This window comes from Sorex araneus, chromosome 11 (genome assembly GCF_027595985.1).
Source record: "Sorex araneus isolate mSorAra2 chromosome 11, mSorAra2.pri, whole genome shotgun sequence".
NCBI lineage: Eukaryota > Metazoa > Chordata > Mammalia > Eulipotyphla > Soricidae > Sorex > Sorex araneus.
The window spans coordinates 8121508-8148791 of record NC_073312.1 but is presented as its reverse complement, the minus strand read 5'-3'; the positions used below and the strand labels follow the sequence as shown (position 1 = coordinate 8148791).

Genomic DNA, 27284 nt, shown 5'->3' with positions numbered 1-27284 from the left:
TTGTAGAAACTCATGGTCGCTGGAATTCCATCTGGAGAAGGCGGAGAGACTGCACCTGCTCCATCTGGGGCACCCCGGTGTTATTGGCTCGGTCTGGGGTCTGGAGCATTCTCCGGCGTTGTGGAACCCGCTGGCCAGGATTCTTCACTGCTGAGTGCGGCAAGATCCAGTAAAAGGAAGTCTGAAACTCTGATATTTAGTATCAATACAATATTTGGTATCTGATACAATACTGTTATCAGTTCTCAACAAATGCACAAGGGCACATTTGCATTTTTATACCTAGATGGTTCTGGTTTTCCCATAACTAATAATCTCGGATATTAGTATGCTAATATCCAAGGAAAAATGATGTAAGAACAGAAAACAAAATTTCAGCCGGGCAAATTATGTTATCTACTGTTTGTATATCCAGGCAATTCTAGTAAAGACACCATTCATTCCACAGTACCATCCACCCAGTTCACAAGAACTAAGCAGGATTAAAATGGGCGGGCAGGTAGAGCAAGCCCCAAGGTGGTCCAAGTGACAGGTCCTCAGGCGCTCTGCACAGGAGCTCCTGGGTGACTCCCGGCATCACAGTCATCACAGTCTTTGAGCGGCAACAATGAATTGTTGCCTAAGCAGGAATTTGACACAAAAACGTCAACCAGAAGTTACTTTTCCACATGCAAGTGCCCCTGTAATTCCTCGGAATAGCACCCAACAACTCTTCGGTTTGATTCACGTTAAGCAGATTTTCCAGGCTGGCAAAGGTGAGATATTAGGTATGGGTCACTTTCCCAAAGGGACATCTCAAGAGAAACAATGGGTTAGAATTTTAAGGCATTTTCTAGGCCTTCTGTCATTTTCACCTTCCATCAAGTGTTCCAAATCTTCTTCAGAAGCTCAAAGGGAGGGACCATGTTTTGAATGTGGGAGCCCAGAGTTGGGCCCTGCCCGCCTGTCATCCTGGAAATTATATATATATATCTAAAATTTATATCTCCCTTATCTATTTCCCATGTGTAAAAAAATTGAATTTTCACTGTTAGGCAGCCATTCTGGGGCCTAAAAGGAAAAAATCTATACCAGTACCTTGTGAGTTACAGTACTTGGTCTAGCTTGAACTACTTTTCAAAATAGACCGAGTTTAAGATGGCCAAGGAACTGACCCAGAGGACTGGAGCAGGTCCTTTGCCCGAAGGCACCCTCAGTTTGATCCCTCACCGCCCCGTACCCGAAGTACTGCACAGGAGCAATGCTAGGCGTGCCCTCCCCGAAAAAAACCCAGTTAGGTAAATGGGAAACCAGGTATTAATCTGGCACTTAAATATCAAGCCAGTTAGGACACTATTAGTACACATAGAACTCTACTTAATAAAACCCATTCATGTAGATCACTTAAAGATTCTTTTAAAAACTAGGTCTAGAGGCTGGAGCGATAGCACAGCAGGGAGGGCATTTGCCTTGCACGAGCCCAACCTGGGTTCGACTCCCAGCATCCCAAATGGTTCCCTGAGCACCGCCAGGAGTAACCCCTGTGCATCGCCGGGTGTGACCCAAAAAAAAGCAAATAAAAAACCAAACTAGGCCTAAATCATTTTTTGGATCTTTTCAATACATACTATAAATGCAAACTCAATATACATAAAATATTAATTGGAAGTTCAGAAGCTGCTTTAATAGGTGAGGTTTAATTTGGACACCTGCTAGAAAAGCATCTACTTTATTTTTAACATTTTGTTTTGGGGCCACTCCTCGGTCTGCACTGAGGAATCACCTCTGGCAGCTCTTGGAGGACCACCTGCCAGGGTTGAATTTGGTTCCCAGCGCCCAGCAAGTGTACCTGCCAACTACCTCTCCAGCCCCTCTTAGAAACTTTAACTTTTTTCCTCTTTTATTTGTTCAGCAGTTTACACAGATAGTAAAGATCAACCACAATATGGGAGATAATGGTCTGGTTTTTCTACCCGGGGACTCCAATGAACGATTCTTATAATATTCCACAGAGCAGGTATTTTAGGATACAAATTTTTGATTCCGTATTCAGAAAATTAAATTTTAATCCAGCAAGTTCTGGGTAGTATGTAGTCCACATACCTTACTAATAAAAGAAAACCATATTGTGTATCTCATGATCACCAGGAAGGAATAATGATGTAATAAACGACAATAAGAAAAAGCCACTTACATAGTCTAGTCTTTATTGAAAGACTTACTTCCACTGTGGTTTACAGCTTTGGCTTAAGTTGGCCAGTTATTTTAGCCTCTCACTGCCGGCAAACATAAAAATCAAGTGGGAATGGCAAGGTGGGAAATACTAGTAGAGAGATCATTAGAGCAAGGAAAACGGCAGTCAGAAATACATCACCAAAATAAATCTCAGTATTATGAAATAAAAAACATTTTTTTGCATGCCAAAGAATCTCTACTGCTGCTTTTAATGAACATGGGAAAGGCAACGATTCTTAGGCTTAAATTGGATCAAGATAGCACTGACTTCACTTCGTGTTATAAAATAGTCTTACGTCTGTGTTAGCTTGACAGTTGTACTTAAATATGGTGCACTTCATTTGGATAAGTAGCTTTGTATTTTAAAAATCTTTTCATATGAAATAACTTCCATAACTGAACCTATTATGAAATCTTGCTCTCTTTCCGATTGAGACGAAGGACACTTCAGTCACGTTTATTATGGCAATATAACTAGTTTAGATAATTTTATTAAATCAACAGAATATACAACTAAGAAACACTGTGGCTATATTTGTTATCTCAATAAGCTACTTGATTTACTGGTAGATCCAAAAAAGGCAAATGGAGAATTTAATAGACTTTTATCAATATATATATTTAAAAAAAAGTCTTTAATTGTTCAAGTTTCACATGTATTCAAGATATTTTTAACCAGGAGGCATAATTGATAGTGTTCTCCTTACAAAATATAAAGTTAACTCTTCCATAACACCCCCGCAAAGACATTAGCCACGGAGCAACGGAATAAGGGTAGGTTTTATAATGGGACAATGGGATCGAGGATGAGCGTGGTGGAAACTGAAATGCATAAAAACACTGGCTCCAAGATGAAGGACTCTAGAACCTGGGGGTTTTCATGGTGATGAATACATTTGGCTCTGCTTCTAAACAGGGAAAGGAACATAATAATAAAATAAGTGCTGTCACCAATTTATAAAACCATCATTTTTAAAGCTAATTAAAGAGTTCAAAAGTTTAAAAAATAGTCATCTGTGGGTGCCAGCGGCATCTTACTATGTAATAGTAAAGTAGTATTTTTGCATTTTTGGTGCCCAGTCTCCACCATTTCAAATGCACCGTTGAAACACTTGCACCCTCCCCCCTCGTCAGAACTCAAACACAGGATATCACCTATTTTACATTCTTGTTTTGATAGAAATTTTGAGGCAGATTTTATCCAGATAGCCTGAAAAATAGCCCAGAAACAAATCTTGAGCTTATCTCGTCCAGTCCAACTGCACGCGTGCTAAAGGCTGCTCATTCACGCACACGACACACGCATGAGGGGAAGGAATGGAAACTGCAACTCTGTGTATTATTGTAAGCTGAATATTCAATTAATATGCTGATACACTAAACTAAGATGTCTTAGTGTTTTTATTTAATAAAAAATTACTGGGCAAAATAGATCTGATTAAAAAAAAAAACACAAGAATTTTTAAAAAAACATTTGTACTATACAACTGATTGAAACCTATTGAAACCCCGAAATAGGTTTACAAGGTTTTCATAAAGGTATTTACATACCAAGTGATATAAACCAAAAAAAAAAAGGTAAAAGAAATCTAATTTCCAACCGTTTAAGATGCATCAAAGATTGGTATGAAATTAAAATTAAGGCTTTCTGTATAGTAATTTGTATAATTTTAATTTTACATAGTAGCCAACCTTGGAGATGTCAGTTTTAAACATTTTTATCAATCCACTGCATTTAATGCAGTGGAGTGAGCTCTTAAGTGTTACTTCAGATAATTATATTGCTGCTACTTCTATGTTGAAGCATGCTTTTTAAACACTGTAGTTATTATTCAGTATTTACAATGTATATCATTTAAACTTCATGTAAAAGTAGGACTGTCTGATTTTTATACAAACACCATACTTGGAATCTCCCCCCCAAAATGAAATATAATTTACTATAGTTTTAATAACCCACATTTTTTTTTAATTTAAAAAATATGTCTGCTGTGGACCACCGACATTCATTCAAGGAACTCAGCGCTGCTCCTTATTCAGGCGGCAACATTTCTTTATCGTCTGGCTTCAGTTTCTTTAGGCACCGAAAAAATTTTCCTCCAAAGCGACTCCAAAATCCTGCATTTCTTCTGAATATCTCACTTTTCCTGCTGACTTCGAATGTGGTCCACCTTGGCTGGGGTAAGGGTGGGGAGTATCAAGGCTCAGGATGAACTTATATATGATTCCCAGATTGCCACGATCCTCCCGTTTTTGCTCTTTGAAAAACACAGTGAATTAAAATACTGAACAGCAAGATAAAAATGGAATAGTATCTAAGAATCAAAATGTATTACCCATTTCTTATATCAAAATTTTTAGTCAGAATTGTCTTTATTGACTTTATTTTTAGTTTTTGTACACAAAGAAAAATCATGTTCATATCCATCATGAACAAAAACTTAAAAAGGCAGAACTAGAAGACATGTGTCCTTCACCCAAGCAAAGCTGTGCTAAAGGTTCCAAACATTTCCATTTTTTAAAATAAATATTTCCATTTTCCGCTGTCTCCGTTCGTGTCTTCAGGGTGTCACAGGAAACTGAAGCTCTCGTGAACTGTGATTCTGCTCAGAGTCCCAGCTAGTCACTGTGTCTGGTAACTCGCCATGCCATACCCAGCTTGGTTGGGGGGAGGTATCACGGGGGGAGGGGCTTGTCCTTGGGGGGGCTGAGCACCGAATCCACCCATCCAAGCAGCAGAAGGTGATTGACTTGGAAGGGAAGAAAGGGAAACAGGCGCTTATTAGAAATCTCTAAGAATCAAAACACCTACAAAAAGAATCAAAGGATTGCTGCATGTGGGGCCAGAGAGTGAGCTCAGTGGGTAGGGCACTTGCCTTGCACGCAGCTGGCCCCAGTTCAAGCCCCAGGACCCCTCTAGTATGGTCCCCCCAGCCCAGCAAGAGTCATCCCTGAGCACAGCTGTAAGCCCTGAGGCACTGCCAGGTGTGGCCCGTAAACAAAACAACAACAAAAAAACTGCGATATATCCACACTCTGTAGAAAGCATATTCTAATATCAGCCTTCAGGTTTTGAGGGCCCCTCGCGGTGCTCAGGGGACCATGTATGGTGTTGGGAACTAAATTCCCAGTCTTGAAATTTTTAGATAATCACAATGTAACACAATGACGACTCTGGAGTATTTTAAAAGTGACTTTTTAAAAAAGAGAACAAATGATTCAATGCACTGTCCTTTCATCATACACCGATTGTACACCTGACATTTAGGTTGTTTTGTTTGTTTGTTTGTGGGCCATGCCTGGTGATGCTCAGGGCTTACTCCTGGCTCTGCACTCAGGAATTTCTCCTGGTGGTGTTCAGGGGACCACAAAGGGTGCCAGGGATCAAATCTAGGCCATCTGCATCCATGACAAGCACCCTAACCACTGTACTACTGCTCCGGCCCACCATTTCAACTTGTAAGAAATTTTTAAATGACGGGTGGGAATCAATGAAGATCGAAGTCTGGCCTAACCTAGGGAGAAAAATGGACTAAAACACCCTACCAATACAATAAAACAGTTCAAGCGTCAAAGAGACAGCTCAAACGGACTGCAGCGTGTGCTTTGCACGCAAGCAGCACCGCACGGTCTCTTGAGTGCTACCAGGAGTGACCACTCCCCACCTCCAGCGAAGAATGAACCACCCCTACGCACTGCCTGGTGTCGGGCCCCAACAGTAATCCCAGTACAGTTTAAAAAGAGCTAACTACTTTGTGTCAGATAAATTTTCACACGAGCCGAAAGGTATACATTTTATTAAATTCCTGAATCGGTCTTAGCAAAGATACTTTCCATAAAAATTCCCTTTATAACTAGGTTTAAAAAAAAAACAACAAATTTTTGTTTTCAATCACAAATCACTTCTCTGAAGATTGGTCTACAGTGCCTATAATGTCAAGTGGTTCAAAATACAAAGTATAGGAACAGATACGATTCTGATAAAATACAATTTTTCTTAGGGCTGAACCTGGTTCCGGGGCCGAGAGAGACAGGACAGCAGGCAGGGTGTCTCCCTTACGTGCAGCTGAGCCAGGTTCCACCCCCAGCACCACATATGGTCTCCCAAACCCCACCAAGACTGACCCCTGAGCACTGAGCGCAGAGAGAAAGAGAGAGAGAGAGAGAGAGAGAGAGAGAGAGAGAGAGAGAGAGAGAGAGAGAGAGAAAAGAAGGGGAAAATCCCACACAACTTACTCTACTCCAAATCCTTGCTGGTTCCACGGCTGGCCGTAGACCCCGTAAGGCGGTACCTGCCACCCATTTGCCATATACTGTCCATACTGTTGCGGGTTCCCATAAACTTGGCTCCACTGGCCCCACTGACTATAGTCGACCTAAAAAAAAAAGCAAATGGCACTTTTAGGGGACAAATAGGAAACACAGCATTTGAAGAAAGTGGGAGACAAGGAAGAGAAAAACTAAGTAAGCACCCTTATGTGAATAGGACTCTGTTATTTATCATTGTCTAAGTTTATTGGGGTGGTGACACCTGTGAAAAGAAAGTATTAAGATTCAGTTAATACCGCAAAATCACTTTGGAAACAGCATTAACAAAATCAACCGAAAGCAGCAATATGCTCTAAACTCTTGTTATTTATAGAAGTTTCTAAAGCTTTTAGTAGACATGCAAGGAAACCTTAAAAGGTACTACGGAAAATGGAATTACCTGTTGGAAGTTTTTAGTCATATCAGGAGATTCTTTACCCCAATAGCATTTAACAACATGTCCTTCAATCGTGGTACCATTCACCGACACAATGGCATGGGCGGCGCTTTCGTGGGTGGAAAATCTAAGAAAGGAAGATGATGAGGGTTCGTCTTCCCTGCCCTCGGCTACGCGAGGTGTGTGCGCCACCACGGCCACAGCTCGGGGCGTTGCTTCTCCAAAGAACCACGTACGAGGACGGGGAGCCGACACAGGTAGGTTCTTAGGTGCCGAGTCAGAATCCAAGCCCCTGTCTGGCACCCCAACCACGCCCGCTGGGGCCAGCGGCCCCCCAGTAGCGCAGGGCCCAAGCAACACCAGATTCCCTGGCCCTGGGCCCGCAGGTGGCTGACCCGGGCTCAATCCTAGGGGTGCCCCCACATGGTCCCCCAAGTACCGCCAGGAGTTGAGCCCCGAGCACCACTATGTGTGGTCCCCCCAAAACAAACAGAAAATCACCAGGTATAGCCAGAAGTGACCCCTGAACACTGCTTACAAGCCCTCACCCAGCACCCCGGAAGAGCGAGTGTGACGCAGAAAGCCGTCTGTTTTAACGTCTACCAGGCGCATTCCCGGAGTATAGACTGTGAGGGACTGAAAGCTCGACACGCCCCCGCCCCCCCGGGCTGGGGAGACAGTCAGCGCCCGGGTCTGGTCTGACCCCACCCCCTCCCCGGCATGGAGACCATCAGGGGTGCTGCCGGTACCCGACAGCCAGCGTGTGACGGGCAGCTGAAGGAGCTGAGCAAGGCTTTTTAGTTTGGTTGGGTTTTGGGTCACACTGGCTGTGCTCAGGGGTTACCCCTGGCTCTGCACTCAGGGATCACTCCTGGCAGTGCTCGGGGGACTATACGGGATGCCGGGGATTGAATCTGGGCCAGCCAGGTGCAAGGCACACACCCTACCCACTGTACTACTGCCACCGCCTCAAAGAAGCTGAACAATGTAACGAAAACGATGGATCAAATCTGATTATAACAAACAGATTTGATCATAATGTAACAATAATAAAATAATACACGTCTAATTGTACCTGACAAATGAATAGCCCTTTTCTGGAAAAACTCGGATTTCCATAATCTGCCCAAACGGTGAGAACGTCTGTCTCATAAGCTGATCTGAAAAACAAAACCACCAAAAAAATAGTAAGGCATGTCAGGTGTATTACGAAACTGACACCAGCGGTGACGAGGCTCCCAGAGAAGGGGACCAAAACCCCAAACACTGTACCTGTTAACCCGGAAGCAATTCCTCCACAGTACACTGTGCAATTTTTAGGACTTGACTGGTTTACTACATCTTCAAATCTCAACTGCTTAGTGTTATCTACATGTAGAAAGAAGAGAAAATGCTGGTGGTCGCTGGGGATTATAAAATTGATCACGCCATACTATAAGATACGCCTCAATAGGAGAAAGCACTGCATTTTTCCTTGAGGTGGGCTGTATATATATATATATATATATATATATATATATATACATAATAAGCAGGCTCAGAGCTCAGGACAGAGAGATAAAATCAATCTTACAAGGCAACTAAGATTTGAATTCTGAGGAATCGGGTCTATACTAACGCCGTGTGTGGGGAACCGGGGCTTTCTCACACTCAGCACACCTTCCTTACTTTCTTGTGTGCTTTTAGGCGCAGGCGGTTTGCGTGTGGCCCAGTTGGTTCTGATCTGCCGGCCGCCCAGCCACTGGCCTCCCATATGCACAATGGCATTTTCTGCATCCTGGGAAGGGAAAGGAGAGCGGATCACAAACGCAGGAAATGCACTTCGAGTATGGCAGACCCAGGCAGGTAAGAGGAAACGCTGACACCTCGGGGCTCAAGACATCGGATTGGTGAACGCAGCACAAAGCTTTCTAAACATGGCAACTGGGGCTGGAGTGATAGCACAGCGGGTAGGGCGCTTGTCTTACACGTGGCTAAGCCGGGTTCGATTCTGAGCATCCCATATGGTCCCCCGAGTACTGCCAGGGATAATTCCCGAGCGCACGCGCCAGGAGTAACCCTTGTGCATTGCTGGATGTGACAAAAACAAAAACACGGCAACCAACGCAGTACCACAGGAAAATGACCTGAACCTGCGTGATTCAGAAAACATACCCAGATTTATGATTTCAGATTACCCAGATTTATCCAAATCTGCTTGAGGTTGAAAAAAAGCGTCACCACTCCACAGCCGGGTACGTGGCTCTGTGGCAGAGTACTGGCCTTGCATGTGGGAGGTCCTGGGCTTCGTCCCAGCTCTGTGGGGGCTGACTTAGAGTTCCAAGTTGGGAATAGCCATGTGACCCCCGACCAAAAATCCACTGATTAAAAAAATGGGTATGGGGGTACAATACCCACCAGTGGTTTTTAAACATTCTATTTATTTTTAAAATTGCGGGTCATACCCTGGGCCGGAGTGATAGCACAGCGGGTAGGGCGTTTGCCTTGCCTGCGGCTGACCCGGGTTCGATCCCCGGCATCCCATATGGTCCTCAAAGCACCAACAGGGGTAATTCCTGAGTGCAGAGCTAGGAGTAACCCCTGAGCATCGCTGGGTGTGACCCAAATAGCAAAAAAAAATAAAAAATAAAAAATAAAATAAAATGGTGGGTCATACCCAACCAGTAATCCAGGGGTTACTCCTGGCAGTGCTCAGGGGACCACACGCTAGAGATCAAACCAAGACAGCCACACGCAAGGCAAGTTCTGGAACTTACACTAGCATCTCTCTCTCTGGCCCTTAAAACTCATTTGAAAAAAGCAGCCTTCAGAATTATGAATCAGAACACTGTAAAAATGCTTGTCTAGGGGCTGGAGTAATAGCACATCGGGTAGGGTGTTTGCCTTGCACGCGGCCGACCCGGGTTCGAGTCCCAGCATCCCATATGGTCCCCTGAGCCCCGCCAGGGGTAATTCCTGAGTGCAGAGCCAGGAGTAACCCCTGTGCATCGCCGGGTGTGACCCAAAATGCCAATCATCATTATCATCATCATCATCATCATCTTGTCTACCTATAGGGCTGGAAAGGTAGTCCAGAGGGCGCCTGTCTTGCTTGTGGCCAATCCAGGTTCAATACCAGACACCCCCATATGGTCCCCCAGCACCCCCAGGGCTGACCGCTGAGCACAGAGCCAGGAGTAAGCCCTGAGCACCGCTGTGTGTGGCTCAGCACCCTCCACCTCGACCACCACCAAAAAAACCACAAAATCCTCCTTATTAAAAGCTAGATTAAAATGTTTACATAAACGTCTACTTTATGACTTTATGATTTGATGTTACAGAGTTCATACGAAACGCTTATCAGTTTGGTAGCTCCTTTCTTAAAGAAGACACACAAAAATTAAGGTGAGTTATTTAAACTTCCATAATTTGCTAGTCATGAATATCCCAGCTACAGAAGTTCTGTAAGAAGTTAAAACCACGATTTCCAGTTACGCAGAACAGAACTTCACTTCCCTCCGGGCTCCTGAGACTGTTTCGGATGCCACTTGAGCTTTATTCCTAAAACATGCCTTCCCCCCCTCACGTGAAAACGCAACCTGAATATTCTTCCTTGCCATCAGCCCACCCTCTCGGAGCTCATTACTTTCAAGCTTATGAAAAAATAAAACGCCCAACCTGGATAAGAGCTGTTCACAGTTAACATCAAAGAATATTTCCGTTTCAAGACTAATGACGATTATTTGGCATTATATTTAAATTAGAGTCAAGAGCACGTACCAGTTTGTTATAGAAAGACACGAAACCATAGCCTTTGGACTTTCCGGTCGCCATGTCTTTAACTACACGAGCGTCCCTGTGAAAAGAAGCACAGCTCAATGAGGGGGGGAAGCGTCATCCTCAAAAATAAAAACTAAAAGGAACCACACACACTGTATTGTGAGCATTTTTTAAAATAAAATTCCAGTTAGCCCTAATTAACTACAGCCATTCCTGAACTCTCCCTAACGCTTCTTTACCTGTTAGAAAAAAGCAGTAGGACAAAAACATGTAATAAACATGCAACCTAATCACATAGCCTGTGCTGTCTAAACTAAATGCTCAAATTTGAAGATTAATAGAAACAATAGTTTCCTTTTCTAAATTTCTACTGGCTAGTGTCTGCTAAGGTTTACTGGTTCTATAAATTACTGTAACAATGCTAACTAGTTTACCATGCAATCTCTAAATAGTTAAATGTCTTCTGCCTAGTGATACAAAATATATGAAATATTAAAAAATTGAAAAAGAGGAAAAAATAGGAATTAAAAAGGCATACATGGCCTGTTAACAGATTTCTTTATTTTTCTTGGTCAATTCTCTACCATCATTTTGGAGTTTGGGCAGCTGTAAATTTTGAAAAATTGACATTTTCAGAAATTTAAGAAAGGAGAATAAAAAACTAACAACAATGCTAAGCACACCAGTACGAAAACAACAAATTTACACAGAAATTTTAGTGAGTAAGTTAAAATGATTGGAAATATAGAACTCCACTGAATATAGAATGTTAAAATGTAAATACTAAAATATGTATATATAAATAATGTATAATAAGAATAAATAGAAATGAGAAAAAAAATCTACAACTGAGTTCCAGTGTGCACAGTTCCTTGCAGTTAGCCTTCAAGATCCTGTCCATTCTTATGAGCAATTCTGCAAAATAACCAGAATGCTATTACTTTTAATTGTGACTTGGACTTTAGAAAAACTGCAGGTCTCAGGTATAAATAAAGATCGAAAAACAGCAACCTGTATTATTTTTAACACTGATTTTTAAAACGATATTACTTACCACATTTAGAGATTAAAAAGCAAAGCAAATACCAAAATAGAACATTAAGAATTAAATCTTTCTTTCAAATAGATTTGCAGAACAACAAATTGTATAGATAAAAGAATTGTTGTTCTTAGCCAAAACTTATTTCGGTAAAGTACTTTAAAGGTACAGAAAATAAACACATAAACTGATTTTAATCAGAAAGATAAACTGTGATACACATTTTAGAGAACTTATAACCACTTTATATTTTCCAGTATACTTCATTAAGTAAAAGGCAACGAAATTTGAGCATAAACTTTCTTAAAAATTAAAGCACATTTAGGCCCTAACTAGCAGAATCAAATATTACTAACAATTAGAAGAAAAAAAGAATCTACCAATTAATCCAAGGCTTATGGTTTAGACAGTGAAACATTTTAATACATAATACCATTTTCAACTAAAATGTTAAAACACATTTATCATTATAATTAAACATGTACATTTTCAATTTAACGACAAGAGATACAATATATACCTATTTTCCCCATTTACAAACTCCTATAAATATGTAATACATAGCATACATAACATTGATCATTAACTCTTTATCTTTAACCACTGAATCTTTGAAACATTTGACAAAAGTTGAGCTTTGTAAGTTTCACCACCCAAACATCTGCTTCAGAGATAACAAACAAAATCACTTAAAACTTCTTAACATATTATACACAGGATTAGATGAAAACAAGACCCCAAAACATTAAAATGACATTAACACTTTCAACAACATCTATTAATCAAAATAACAAAACAAACAAACAAACAAATTAAAAAATCACACTAGGGAAAGAAAACCTTAATTCTGATCCAAGTTAATGATACACAGTTCAGCCTATCACTACCGAGTAGAGTATTGATCATGATACTTACGATATTTTACCAAAAGGGGCAAATGCTGATTTGATATCTTCTGTTGTAATTTCTGGACTCAAATCCCCAACAAACACATGGAAGTGATCTGAAATCAAAGCATTTGGTAATCAAATACTCAAGAAATTCACCCACTCAACTTTTCGAGGCAACACGAAGGGAAGAAAAAAAAAACCCTGAATAAGCAGGAATGCCGCCAGGACCGTTTCCGACCACTGCCACACGAAACGCAGCGTGAGTACTTACTGGAAGTATCTTTTTTCTGGCTACTTGGTGTTGTTGCCCAGTTTACTTTGACCTCCTAAAAATAAAGATTATATTTAATACAATTATTAGGCATGCCAGCGGAAGTCGCAACACCACGTATTAAATAATGATCAAGCAGGACTCTGTAAAGGCACCCGACTGAACAGAGCAACCGTCACGTGGAAGAGCTGAGTGTCTAAACCCTGACACGAAGGGACACACGCCACTTGGACATGCACATCAGACACGGTATCATCATTCTATCGTCTTACCTTTCCCAAAATTTTTCTCCCATTCATAGCAGCTAATGCAGCAGCTGCATCTCTGTGTTCATAAAATTCCACAAAGCAATATGGGTCATTGCTTGTATGCTGCAAAACAGAAAATCCAACAGAAGAGTTGACCCTTCTGCTATCGGGTTGCTGAGAAGAAAATCCAGGAGAAAACATTACTGACAGCTAGGAATGTACACGGTGAGACTGCATAAGCTTATGAAAGCCTAACACTTTAAAGGTGAGATTTACAGCCGTGACTGACTTGCACCTGAGAACATTCCCGTACTCAAACAGAACTATAAAAGGCAACTTAGAAGCGTGATGCATTAAATTTTTTAAATTCTAGGGAAATATGTAAAACACAAAATAGAAGTTCGTTAGACCAAACACAATGCCAAGTTCACATCTGAGAACAAAGGACCACCCACTTCTTACCACTCCTCTTCTTTCCCAACATTTTCAAAAGGATGAATTCTATTTATGTTCATAAACCATATCCCATGACTATAAAAAATACAGAAATGAATCCACTTCACAAACCTCCTACCTGATCAACATTAGGAATAGTGCTATGTATGTGATGGTATTATGTCCAAGACAAGATTCTGTATTTCAGATAAGGAAGGAATGAGAATAAAAACACACAGCTCTGGAATTTAGAATCAGTTGTTAATATGACTGCCCAAAAATATCCTAATGTACAGCAATTCTACATAGTTTAAATTTAAATTTGGTCTTCCAACAATAACAACAAAAAATTGGTAATCAAGTATTTCTAAAATATATGCACAAAATATTCCAGGATAAAACTATGACTTTCTATCACAAAACCAACAGAAGAAATATTAGATATATCATAAAACACTACATCTGACAGCTGCTGGCAAACAGGTACTTGAAAAGGTAAGAAAGTAATTAATACTAAACAACCTCATTACCTTCCAAAGTGGAAACAAATTTTATGAAACTACAATCCATACCAACAGTAGAAATGGTTTTTTAACATAAGACAAAGTATTCATCATGGATTCATCTAAAAGGTCCTAAAAAATACTTAAAATATGGAATTCTAATTGCACTTACAAAGGGGATAAAAATACCGATAAAATAAAGATCTTTCAACCACCACGGTTTTTCATTCCAGGAAAGTTTTAGAAGAAAAATCCAAAACAAGACGTCTAAAACAGTATTGGCGAAGTAACCAGAGGCATTTCCTTGAGGGAAAGAAAGCGTGATCATTAATGCTGACGAGGAAAACTATGGGCTCGCACACAAAATCCGACTGTCACAGTCACTCGAACGCCGCTCTGCCAAGGTAGAGAAAGCACGCATGGGAAACGACTTCAGATAAAAACACGCACTCAGATTCCTCTCGAAAAGAGTTAACATTTACCAGGAACATTCACTGAAGAAGTTATTTCCAGGCAAGTAAAAAGTGAACACTACTAGCTGATGCTCCCCTTAGTCCCTGCTCGTAAGACTGCCCTGGTGGTCTCTCAGGAAAACACTCATTAACCGCCCGGGGGTGAGGGACGGGAGGGGGAGGGTGTCCCGGAGCCCAGGGCTGGCTAGTCTACTCATGCGTACTGACTGCAAGCCACCAGGCCAGCGCCCGTTCACGGCACCGAACCCACAGACGCACACCCACAGCGCAGTGCTGCTCCTTTAAGGCACCACGAGACGGTTCCCATTCCAACTGTTACGGATGATAAAACGTCTTTACCTTAGAACTGATAATATACGGAATATTAATGCATTTGTCATAGCACATAGGGAGAAGACAGAATCTGAGAAAAATAATAAAATTAAGGAATTTTTCACATACTAACATGAAACGCATGGCAGGAGAAGCAGCTCATGTGTGCGGGGCTCGCGCCCTCGGGGGCTTCTCGTACCCCACACCACCGCCACCACCAAGCCGCACTCTGACAACCAGCTGGGTCCTTACCTTCATTGTTGCCACCGATTTTTGTTGGATGACATCAATACCAAGACAGAAATATCAGATTTTACAACTACTTACGAGTTCAAAGTACAAGTCGTTGAATAGAAATGACAAAGATTTACTTCAAATCCTTTAGTCCGCAAATGGCTATATAATACGCACACAGGTTTGAAAAAAAAGTCAAAATAAATGCTCAGATTTCTCCAACATTCTCTCATGGATCTTTCCGTTCTCTCCCGCTCCCCGAGACCCATTCCGGTCCGTTTCCAGCCAAGCTCACCACTGAAACTTCTGGCTGACTTCGGACACTTCTCTGCCACCTGTGACCCCGTTCCCGCGCCTGACTTTCAGAGGGGTCTCAAGCATCTTCATGTACCGCTTTCTCAAATCTAACAGCGCCGAGACAGAACTCCCGAGTCTCACCACTGCCCCACACGGCCCTGTCCATCTCGGCCGTCTCCTTAGCAACAGCATCTGCTCGGAGGAGAACCCTAGGGCCTTCCTGCTCTCCTTCCTGCCAGATCCACCGCCACTCCAGACCCATCGATTCTGCCTCACCACGGATCCGGATGAGGATCTCTCTCCTCTATTTCAAAGGCCACCACTCCAAAGAACAGGTCCCCGGCATCCCTCACCTGAAGTCAACCTGTGGGTGCTTCTCCTTCCACTCTGCCACCTACAGTTCTTTTTTTTTTTTTTTGCTTTTTGGGTCACACCCAGCAATGCACAGGGGTCACTCCTGGCTCATGCACTCAGGAATCACCCCTGGCGGTGCTCAGGGGACCATATGGGATGCTGGGATTTGAACCCAGGTCAGCCTCGTGCAAGGCAAACGCCCTACCCACTGTGCTATCACTCCAGCCCTGCCACTTACAGTTCTTTTATACACAACAATCATTCTCCAATCACTGCCTTAAAAGGGGAAACCAGAACACCTCGTTACCTTGCTTAAAATGCCATTGCAACCACAGAATATGATTCAAATTCTCTCTCACTTTATGTGAACCCTCCCTCAAATTCCTACATCTCCTTGTATTCATTACCCTCCACTCCCTAAGACCCAGCCCTCTGGGTCTAAGTCCGAAACACATCAAGCAAGGCCTTTGGGGCTGTCATTTCTTCTTTGACATCTGACTTTAAGAAACGGTACCTTGGGGTCAGAGAGACAGTACAGTGGGTGGGGCGCTTGCCTTGCAAACATGTGCCTTGCATGTGTCTAGGTTCAATCCCGGGCACCCCAGATGGGCCGCAGAGCACTGCCCCATGCGGCCTGTCTGTCCCGCAGCCATCTCCTTAGCAACAGCATCTGCATGGAGGAGAACCCTAGGAATCCCATCACTCAGGCGTGACACCTGTGTGCAGTCGCGCAGAACTCCTGAGCATTGCCGGGTGTGGCCCCAAACAAACAGAAGCATCCTCTTGTCACTCTAGGCGACCTCCCTTACCACCTAGCCCAGACAGCACCAACTCTCCAACTTCCCGGAACGCTCACCTCCTCGTGACTTACTCCTAACGGAAGGATCTCGCCATTCCATTGCTAGCGCTCTGACAAGTGCCTAGCACAGAGCCACTTTATTAATCAAAGAATGAATGAAAAAGTAATCGAAGGCAGAAGGGAAGAAGAGTGACAGTTATCAGTGAAGAGGTCCGGAGGCCAATTCACCGTAGAGATTTATAACAGTTCTCTGGCTCAAGATCTAACATGAACTCCTCCCGTGCTAAGAGGCGTATCTTCACCAACGCGTGCGACTAGGCCAGCCCAGCACGCTCCAGCCTGCCCACCTCCCAGGCCGGAGTCAACGTCCTCCCTGCCGGACAGCCCTTCTTCCCTACACTCCGTTCTAGCCAGAGTTGCTACTACGAGCTTTCTGGGCCTCAGGCCCACTCCAGTGAAGGTGGCTGGAGGGCCCAAGGACCTGCCTGCCCCGCCCTTCCCGCAGCACTTGACGCTGTCTGCTCCGAGGCACCACCCAGACCGTCTCTGTCACCCTGTGAAACCCTCCGGGCCCTGGCTGCCTCGTCCCCCACTGCAGCCCTGGCACTTACCGCAGTGCCCCGCGCACAACAAAAGGTCCGAGAGAATGTGGATGAACGGAAAGGAAGACTTGGAGAACACACTGAAATGGAAGTCACTGGGCACTGCCACAGTCTTAAGCAGAAAAAGTGAAACAGATTACCCTGACAATTGAAATGCCCACCTACGAGAGCAGACGTCAGCATTTATTAAAAATAAAAAAGCACGTGATGTTGCATGGTGGACCATAACCTAACCTAATCTTTCACAGGTGCCAATTCTCCCATTGCACACGCACACTATTTGACTAGTTAACGACTCTTAAGGGACTCCTTATAAGAAGTCCGATCTCATTTTTTAACACCAAGATAGGCGCTAATGAAACTTTTTAGATGAAGAGAAGTACATCGTTTAAAGAAGGGTCTTCGAGCGGAACAGCACAGAACCTTTGGCCTCTCAAATAAAAACGTTTGAAACCTAGTCCAGCCAACTCAAAGAAGTCAACACACAAAAAGGGAATCTATCAAAATAACCGGGGGCTCAAAATGATCTAAAAAGAATGTGGTAATGTTCAACCTCACCCAGGCGTCGCACGTGCAAGGCCCCTGAGCCGTGAAGAACATTTGAAAGCCAGTATCAATCAAGTGGTGTTTTCCAACATGTCAATACCCAGCACATGGGCGCGGGGAGCGCTTACCTCTGTTATCATTTTACAGCTTTTACAGGGCCCGATCTGACTGAATAACTGAAGGATGAGGACTTCGGTCACATCTCTCGAGAGGTTACCTACGTATCTGCGTGAGGGGGAGGAAAAGACACGGTCAGCAACTTCCCTTCAGCCCCGGCATCAGCATTTACCTCAGCGCCTGCTACTTCACTTGCGTGTCCTCTATCGTCAGTAACATCCTTCTAACTGAAGGGGCTGGGGCCGTAGTGCAGAGGGTAGGGCGCTCGTCTTGCACGCAGCCCACCAGGTTCAATCCCCGGCGTTGCAGATGGTTCCCAGGGCACCGCCGGGGGCAATTACTGAGCACAGAGCCAGGAGTACGCCCTGAGTGTGGCTGGGTGTGACCCAAAACACAAACAAAAATCCCCCAAATTTCCTAATTAAGACCAATCTTCTGACGGTAAGACTAACACTCGAGAAAAAAACACTTATTCTTAAGCTACTACAGTAGCACTTCAAAAGACAAACCAAGAAGGGATGGGTATTCGAGCATTGTATAACTGAGATTTAAACCTGAAAACTTTGTAACTTTGTAACTTTCCACAATAAAAAATTAAAAAATAAATAAATAAATAAATAAATAAATAAATTACTGGCCTAAAAAAAAACAAAAAAAACAAAAGACAAACCAATATGGCCGGGCATACACCATATAAAGCGGTCATAAGGTAACTGTAATGTATAGATTTAAATCACGGTATCACTGTCATCCCGTTGCTCATCGATTTGCTCGAGCGGGCACCAGTAATGTCTCCATTGTGAGACTTGTTGTTACTGTTTTTGGCATATCGAATATGTCACGGGGAGCTTGCCGGGCTCTCCGAGAGGGGTGGAGGAATCGAACCTGGGTCGGCCCCAGGCAAGGCAAACACCCTACCCACTGTGCTACAATTTAAAATAATGCATAACATACATACACAAATAATACACAAATACTTATTAAGACATCTGACCATAAATAAACGAATATTATTAGGTATAAAGTGAGTTTGTCTTTGAGCCCAACCAAAGCAATTATATATATATATATATATATATGGAAAAAAAAAAGAATAAAAAACACAGAAAAGCAAGTTTTGTGTAGCTAATGACACTGCTCTGGATGAAGTGCCCGGGTGGCTCAGGAGAGCAGCGTGCAGCAACAGTTTCTGAACCCAAATGCCCAAGGGGCTGGGCGCACGCCTGGCCTGTGAGAGGCCCAGGGCAGCTCCTGGGCACCCTCCCCAAACCGGCATCAGAAACAATAAAACACATTTCTCTGTAGGTAACAAAGGCTAAAGACTTCTTTGTATTTTCTTTATATTAAATATATATCAAATCATGAAAGTGTGTAAGTCTGTAATTGTATCTCATGATGTTTCATTAAAAAATTTAAAAATAATAACAAAATATATCAAATATATTTATTTTATAATAGCACAGCGGGTAGGGCGTTTGCCTTGCACGCGGCTGACCCGTGTTCGATTCCTCCATCCCTCTCAGAGAGCCCGGCAAGCTACCGAGAGTATCCCACCTGCACGGCAGAGCCTGGCAAGCTACCCGTGGCATATTCAATATGCCAAAAACAGTCACAACAAGTCTTACAAGGGAGACGTTACTGGTGCCCGCTCAAGCACATCTGTGAGCAACAGGATGACAGTGATACATTGAAGAAATGTAAAATGCAGCTAAGTTTAAAAACTAGAAAAGCACCCCCCTTTACATACACTCTTCCAAAATCATTTCGGTTTTAGCTTGTATCATGGACTTCTCTGAATTGAGCTTAGTCAACTGCCAAAGTCCAGAAAGTATTGTTATTATCATCAGTATTATTATTTTGGTTTAGGAGCTATAACCGGCTGTGCTCAGGGTAACTCCCGGCTCTGCGCTCAGGGACCAATCCCTCCTGGTGGCGCTGGGGGCCACATGGGATGCCGGGGACTGACCCAGGTCAGCTGCCGGCAAGGCGAGCGCCTCCCCACTGCACAAGGCTCCGGGCCCCTGAGAAGTCTGTGTAGTTTCTCGGTGTTCAATTCCTAAACCTTGCATCTGCTGGCAGCAACCTCATAATCCACATAATATTTGTTAATATTTAACAGTTTCTATAAGGAAAAAGCATTTTATTTTCCGAACTAGAAATGCGACATCTGGAAACTTAGCTCTAAAACAAAACAACAAATCCAAGTCTTACATCTGTGATTACCATTGAAACATACAACTGTTTTATAACACAATAACAGGGGAAAATATACTGAGAAAAGCAAGGTTAAGCGAAACATTAAAAAAAAAGGGGGGGGAGGTGGTCATCCTGGCCGTCTGCTGTCTTTGCCTTCTAACTGTCAGCACAGCGCGCCCACCAGCAGGCCCGCCCGTGGCAGACTCCTTCCAATAGTAGGGGAATTTCTAAGATTATTGCCTATTCCTCTTTAACGCATAAGGTTTGGGATTGGTGAGCCTACAGTCATAAATCCTGGGGGGGGGGGGAGTTGACACAGACCAAACTATAAAGAAAACGAACAAGTGACCTTCGTCCTCCAAACAGCATCATCTAACCTGCAGTGCTAGTGAGTTCGTTTCTACTGAGAGCGGATAAACAGATTTTCACATATTAAAGCTAAACTGTAACCTTTAGAATATTTTACTGTAACACAATTTCAATAATTTAAGCAGTTCTACATTTGCATTACTGTTTAAATATGGGCATATTCTCCCTTAGCTAACAGCCACCAAAAAAGCTATCATTTAATACAACTTTTTTTTTTATTGTGTTTATTTCTAACGGGGCAGAAAGGATTTCTAGAGATACCGTTTATATATATTGTTTCATGCACTGATGCCAAATTAAAAAAAAATAGTCTAAGTTTTGATAGTTGTGAAATAATTAAAGAGAAGTATATTTTAAGGTTTCTTATTTTTCAAATAGCACTAAAAATCCACTAGTGAAGCAGCAATTTCAAAAGTTACTACAGGGGCTAGAGCAATAATACAGCAGGTTGGACATTTGCCTTGCATGTGGCTGACTCAGGTTCAATCCCTGGCATCCCATATGGTCCCCGGAGCAGCACCAGGAGTAATTACTAAATACCAGGAGTAACCCCTGAATATCACTGGGTGTGACCCCCCAAAAAATGCTAAATAAAGCTCATTAAACCATATTCTTAAAAACAAAAGTTCTTATAGAAAGGAATGCCATCATAGGTGGAACATCTTAATTTAGCAGAATTGAAAGAATATAATTTACTCTATACTTAAACTTGACCCAAATTGCCTTTCCGTCAGAGCTTTGTATTTCATTCATTTGCATATGCCTTCAATACACGTAATAACTTTTTATCTATCATTTTATTGGGGTGCTCAGGGCTTACCCCTGGCTCTGTGCTTGGGGAGTATGTGATTCCAGAGATCAAGCGGTGGCGGACCACATGCAAGGCATGTGCCTTAAGCCTGTGCTAGAGGGCAGGGCATTCGCCTTGCATTCGGCCACCCAGATTCCATCCCTGTCATCGCATGTGGGTCCCCCGAGCCCAGGCAGGATTAACTCCTGAGCACAGAGCCAAGAGTAACCCCCGACCATCACCAGTTGTGACCCAAAATCCAAAACCAAAACAAATCAAAACACACCAAAAACCTGTACTATCCCTCTGGCTTCCCATCGTTGATACTTAAATCAGAAACAGAGTATAGTTTTAAAAATACTGCTCAAAATAACTCTTTTACATTATCGTAAAACTATCCCAAAATAAATAGTAATAAAAATATTTGGGGCAAATGCTCAACATTTTCCTGCTAATATAGTCGCCCGGTAATATAAGCTCTCTTTCTTTCTAAATTATGATTTCCAGGCTTCACTTTCTGCTCTGATTAGGCAGCACTCAACACATTCTAAGGTTCCAAGGGTAAGGCGGCAGCTGCCACGCAAGTGGCAGACCCAAGTTTGTTTCCTGGCATCCCATATGGCCCCCTGAGCACTGTCAGGAGTGATCCCTGAGAGCAGAACTAGGAGTAACGCCTGAGCATCAGCAGGTGTGGTCCAAAACCCAAAAACAAGTAAAATTTACACTTGAAGACCACAAACTCCTGGATTGAGAGGCCTTGGATTCAAGAGCAAAGAATTAGAAGTTCTAAACGCGACTTCAACTCAAGGGGGGGAAACAGAGAAAAAGGCACTCTTCAGGCCTGCTCTGCCTTCTAAGGACGGGGCGACGGGAGAACCATTCAAAACGGAAAATGAGCCTTTATCCCTCGGCGAGGTGGCAATCAATACGGTGTGGGACTTGATTCTTGGCAGTTCCGCAATAGGCAAAAGTTCATGTTGCTAAACTACTTCCTATGTCCAACCGGGCGGAATTCTAAGTTACGAGCATCAGGCCTCTCAGGAGACGAATGCCACTCGGACACCCAGAGTGCCCAGAAGTTCCCAGGACCTGAACCCAGCTTCAGTGGCCTAATGTCCACGGAAGGAACATTTCTGCTTCTGCTCTCAGCACGTTTCTGTGTGAGAGAGTTTGCACCAATATCCTCCGGTGGGCCTCCGACCAACTCATCAATAAGTCGATATTCTGTTTGAAGAAGGAGAGCAGAGGGAAGGTCCCAGAAGAACAGCTTATCGACCAGTTCAGTGAAGAATACCGACTTACACAGACATGCATGTTTTCAAGAAAGCAGCGTAAGTCAGTAAGGGCCTCAATTACCGCCCGAGTATAGCCAGATGCACGGTGTGCGCCGGTCAAGCAGGCAGTGGGGTATAACGGCACCGTCCTCCCCTGCTCCCGCCCTGAGCTGTTCAGGCTACACTCTCGTCACTGGTGCATTTCCTCATCCTAACCACGTCTCTTTCAGGAAGGCAGACCAACTTCACAGCAGGACCATCGCATCATGTCATACGGTTTAGTCCGAGAGCCACAGTTCCCACCCGCTTGGTGCCTTTGGCAGGACACATGGCAGAGCATGAGGATCTTGTCACCCTGAAGTCGGGACATGATGGAGGAAATCACCGCACCCCAAGCCACCAGGAAAGCAAGTCGGAACTGTGGGTCCTACAATGGCACCGCAATGCCAGACACTGCGGGGCGGCTCACACACCACCTCATTCTGTGTCTCGAGGCCACAGTATGGACCACCCCCAGAGAAGGGTCAAGTGACAGTGAAGAACATCAGAAAAAAAAAAGACCCTTAAAGCAACGATATGACAAACTTTAGGCTCAACATCAAAGCAATTCTTTACCACTTTAAATACCATCAAATAAATTAGTAATCATGTAGGTAATGAATATTTAAAGACCTACCTAGGCTATAAACACCATATTGCTTTCTGATGATAGAACCATATGTCTTAGCTTGTGTGTGTCTGCAGGGAAAAAAACCTCACTAGTAACACACAGGCATTTTAAGGAAACAGTTTTAACATCAATTTTATGAAGAGTACATTCTTCAGAAACATACTCGCCACGTGAGAACCAATCCTACAGATCCCGGAGCAAAAGGCAAGTCGCGCTTCCCGTGGGGAGCCAGGGAAGGCCCTGCTGGGGGCCAAGTTCTCGCCAGGTTATTGTCCTAACCAGGTTGCTTGATCTTTAAGGAGAAATATATAAGATGACCCACGAAAGACTGCACGATTTTCCATTAAAATAGACAAAAGTCTCCATTGCGTGGCATTTCTTTTACCTAAAATGTTTACATTGGAATTTTCCCCCAAGACACAAAAATCAGACCAAATCACACTGACGGTTACGTCTAACGTTTAAAATCATTCCGGACCATAAAATAAAGGACCGAATGTCAATAAAAGCAGCCTGAGCACTGTCAAATATCGCAGCAGCTCCTGAGGCTCAGGAGGATGGGGAGTCCTTCCCGCCCAGATGGGCGCAGGGGCAAGGCAGAGGGCGAAGGCACAGGGACACCCTGTGTCACGAAGGTACCACTAATCGGCTGCTTTCTGGCTCACAACAACAGAATGTCACAGTTCCCACAGCTGCACACAGATGACTCACGTGTGTTTCAAAGAGAGAACAGGAGGGAAGAGGAGATGGGCTAACTTTTTCCAAAAGTGGGCCAATTGGTCTACCGGGAAAGGTTACACGGGAAGAAAGACCCGTGCAAAGACAGTTACAGGAATCAAGGGCACTGAACCTGCATGTTTAGTTTGTCTGCTTGTTGCTGCACCCACCTAGCTCTGCTGAGGGACTGCCGCCGCCAGCTGTGCCCGGGATCCGGCGAGAGTGGCCAGGTGGCTGGCCAGCGCGCGACCCGCTGTAGGACAGCCCCGACACAGCGGGTTCTTTAGCAAGACCTGAATCCCTCTCCTTGGGGGGGGGGGGGAAAGGTGGGGGCTGGGAGGGCTATACCCGGGAACGCTCAGGGCTTACTCCTGGCGGTACTCAGGGGACCATACTGGGATGCTGAGGACTAAACCCTGGCCGGCGGCGTGCAAGGCAAGCGCCCTACCCACTGTATCCCCACTCCAGCCCCCGTGCAGGAGCGATGCGTCAGGACACTACCCAGGAGCTGTCCCAAAGCCATCATCACGCACGCATGACATTTCGGATGTTTTGGACACAAAGTAACTTCTCTCTCGGCGGAGTCCGCGCCAGCTAGGTGGCTTTCCCAGATGCTTCCAAGTACCCGCCCCTAACCAAACACCCAGCCCGGGCTCCCAGACACTAAAGGGCAAACTGCAAGAGCGACCCTGCGCGGCTTTTCTCTGTCTGGGACGAGGGAGCAGAAAGCACCGGGGCAGGCCCAGCGGTCAGTCGGTCGGTCCGAGGGGGCAGATGCCCGCGGACCCCGAGGCGCTGGGAGCGGCGGGAATAGAAAAGGGCACCAGCGCCACCGAGCCCGCCCGCCCGCCACGAGCCGGTGGCAATCGCGCGGACGCAGGCGTCCATCTGGCGGCCAGCGGGGACGCCAGGGGAACTTCACCCACCCGGCCAGCCGGCCCGACCCCCGGGGCCCCGACTCCCCCGCCTGACAGCCGCGCCCGCAGCGCGCCCAGCTCCCCGGGAGCACCGGGCGGGGGGCACGGGGACAACAAAGCGCGGCCGGCCCCGCCGTGCCCCCCGTGCCCCCGCGCCGTGTGCGCGCCGCCCGGCCCGGGCCCCCTCGGCGGGTGCGGGGGACGGGTGCGGGGAGCGCCCGTGCTGAGTCATCACTCTTCGCTCGGGGCCCGGAGCAGCCCGGGCCGGCCGCGGTTCATTCATTGGGGCGGGCGGGCGAGCGCGGCGGCGGGCGCTCCCCGGGGGCCGGCGCGGGGCGCGGGGGGCGCGGGGGGCGCGGCGCCCGCAACTCTGCGCCCCGCCGGGGCCCGGGCGGCGGGAGCGGCGGCCCCGGGCGCCGGCCGGGCAGCGGGCGCCCCGCGGGCGTCGCTGACAGCCGGGGCACGTGGGGCCCCGCGAGCCGGGCGCCGGGGCGGCCCCGGGCCCCGCCGCCGCCCGGCCGCCCCGCCCGGCCCGCGAGCCGTCCGGGGGGCGCCGGGCAGGGCGGGCGGGCGCGCCGGGGCCCAGCCGCGGGCCCCCCTCCCGCCGCCCGGCCCTGACAGCCGCCGCCGTGCGCACGCCCGCGCCCCCCGGGGAGGGGCCCGGCCGGAGCGCGGCGGCCGGGCCGGGGGGCCCGCGGGGGGCGGGGATGCACGGGGCGCCCGCGCCCGGCCCGGGTACTCACAGGGTCCGGGGCTGCCCGTCGTCTTCCATCATGGTGGGTGCGACGGAGCGATCCCGGGAGCGGGGGGAGGGCAGGGCCGGGGAGGGGAGGGGGCGGGGAGGAAGGGGAGGGGGGCTCCGGGCCACGGCCGGGCACCGGGGCAGAGGCACCGAACCCTGCGCTAGGTCTCTCTCCCCCCAGCCCGCTCCGGACACTGCGCTCCAACCAGGAGGAGCAGGAGGAGGAGGAGGATGGACAAAATGGCCGCCGCCACCAGCCAGGCAGGAAACGGGGCAGGGCGCAGGCGCGGCCCGCCAGGTCACCGCTCGGGCCGGCCGCGGCGGCCTGCACGGGGGGCCGCGGGCCGGGGGGCCGCACGGGGCGGCCGAGGCGACGCCGGCGCCGGGCGGCGACGCTCACGTCGGCGCCGGGGGGCCCGCCGGGCGGCCGGAGTCCAGCCAGGCCCCGAGGAGGCCGAGGGAGGGCGCGGGGCGCGGGGCAGCCGGAGCGTCTCTGGGAATTGTGGTCCCGGAGCGGCGAGAGGGACGCGCGTCTCCGCGGGGCTTCTGGGAACTGTAGTCCCGGGGGGCAGCTCGCCCCGCGCCCGCCGCGGAGAAGAGACTTCTGGGAAGTGTAGGCGGGCGCGCCGACGGCGCCGCCACCAGGAAGTCGGCGAGTGGGAAGGGGCGGGGCCAAGTCCTGGCGCCGGTGCAAGGCGGGGAAACGCGGTGGGGGGGCGGGGGAGAGGCGCGCCGTCCCGGAAGCGGACTACAAATCCCGGCGTGCCTCGCGGCGGGGCGGCCCCGGGCGGCTCGGGGCTGGGGCCGGGGCCGGCTCCTGAGTGGCTCGGCCGGCCCGGCGGCTCCGCCCGCGGCCCGGCCCGGCGCGGCTTTTTCAACTGCGCCGGCCGCGGGGCTCCGGGTCCGCGTGGTGCCCGAGCCCGCCGGCCCGCCCGGCTCTCCCCGGCCAGTCCAGGGGCCCGGCCTGCTGGCGCGACGGCGCGGAGGGCCCCGGGCGCGGCTCCCCGCGCGTAAGTTGCTCCCGGCCGAGGGAGGCGGCTTGGGGGGCGGCTCGTCACGGCCCCGTCGGAGAAGGGTCCGTGGAACGCGGCGCGATCGCGGCCCTGCTCCGAGGCAGCCACGCGCGCGAGCTGCCCGGGCGCCCCCCGCGCCCCCCGCATCATGCTGCGGGGGCGTCGCGGGCGTCGTGCTGCTCCCGGGGCTCGGCGGGACGGCCCTGGGCATCGGCCCGGACGGCTTTGCCGGTTTCTTTTTTTTTTTGCTTTTTTTTTGGGTCACACCTGGCGATGCATAGGGGTTACTCCTGGCTCTGCACTCAGGAATCAGCCCTGGCGGTGCTCAGGGGACCATATGGGATGGCGTGCAAGGCAAACGCCCTCCCCGCTGTGCTATTGCTCCAGCCCCCGTGGCTTTGCCGGTGTCTTCTAGGCTTTGGAAGGGGGCGCGGGCAGACTGGCAGAGGGACCTCGGGGGCCAGGGGGCGCCTTGGGAGCGGGCGGTGTTTGCAAAGGTTTCCCCCACTCGGGGCTGCAGTAGAGGCTCCCCGCCCCCCCTCCCCCCCATCCCTCTCTCCCTTATTGGTTTGTTTGGGTGCCCGCATCCCTGGCGGTGCTCTGGTGACTCTATGGGATGCTGAGGATCGAACCCCGGTCAGCCGCGTGCAAGGCCAGGGCCACTGTGCTGTCGCTCCGGCCCCCTTTCTTGTTTTGTTTGCGTTTTGCGTTGGATCTGGGTGCATCCCTGGGTTGACCATACCCCGTGGCATCGGCGATCCATGCCTGGCCCACCACATCAGCCTCCTTCTGCCCAGA

General features: G+C 47.2%; 1 protein-coding gene across 9 annotated transcripts; it reads right to left on the bottom strand.

The window, feature by feature from the left end:
* Window positions 1-2670: 2670 nt before the first annotated feature.
* Window positions 2671-25825, bottom strand: TIAL1 (TIA1 cytotoxic granule associated RNA binding protein like 1). 9 transcript variants are annotated; one of them, XM_055118796.1, is made up of 12 exons: window positions 25475-25813; window positions 17810-17906; window positions 13151-13300; window positions 12879-12933; window positions 12633-12720; window positions 10679-10754; window positions 8579-8696; window positions 8192-8287; window positions 7995-8079; window positions 6923-7046; window positions 6451-6590; window positions 2671-4964 (listed from the first exon to the last, which is right to left on the bottom strand). In XM_055118796.1, the coding sequence occupies exons 1-12, from the start codon at window positions 25504-25506 to the stop codon at window positions 4838-4840; spliced, it is 1188 nt and encodes a 395-aa protein (XP_054974771.1). In that variant the 5' UTR covers window positions 25507-25813; the 3' UTR covers window positions 2671-4837. The 9 variants fall into 9 exon arrangements, 8 of the variants coding, with proteins under 8 accessions (XP_054974771.1, XP_054974772.1, XP_054974773.1 ...); XM_055118797.1 differs by having other exon boundaries at window positions 8588-8696; window positions 25475-25810; XM_055118798.1 differs by having other exon boundaries at window positions 13151-13249; window positions 25475-25810.
* Between the last annotated feature and the right edge of the window lie 1459 nt (window positions 25826-27284).

Coding starts and splice junctions, on each gene's coding strand:
- TIAL1 (XM_055118796.1), bottom strand. CDS start 25,506: ATGATGGAAGACGACGGGCAGCCCCGGACCCT. Junction 10,755..12,632: donor GCCCCTTTTGGTAAAATATC/GTAAGTATCATG, acceptor TTCTTTTCACAG/GGACGCTCGTGTAGTTAAAG. Junction 8,080..8,191: donor AATTGCTTCCGGGTTAACAG/GTACAGTGTTTG, acceptor TTTGTTTTTCAG/ATCAGCTTATGAGACAGACG.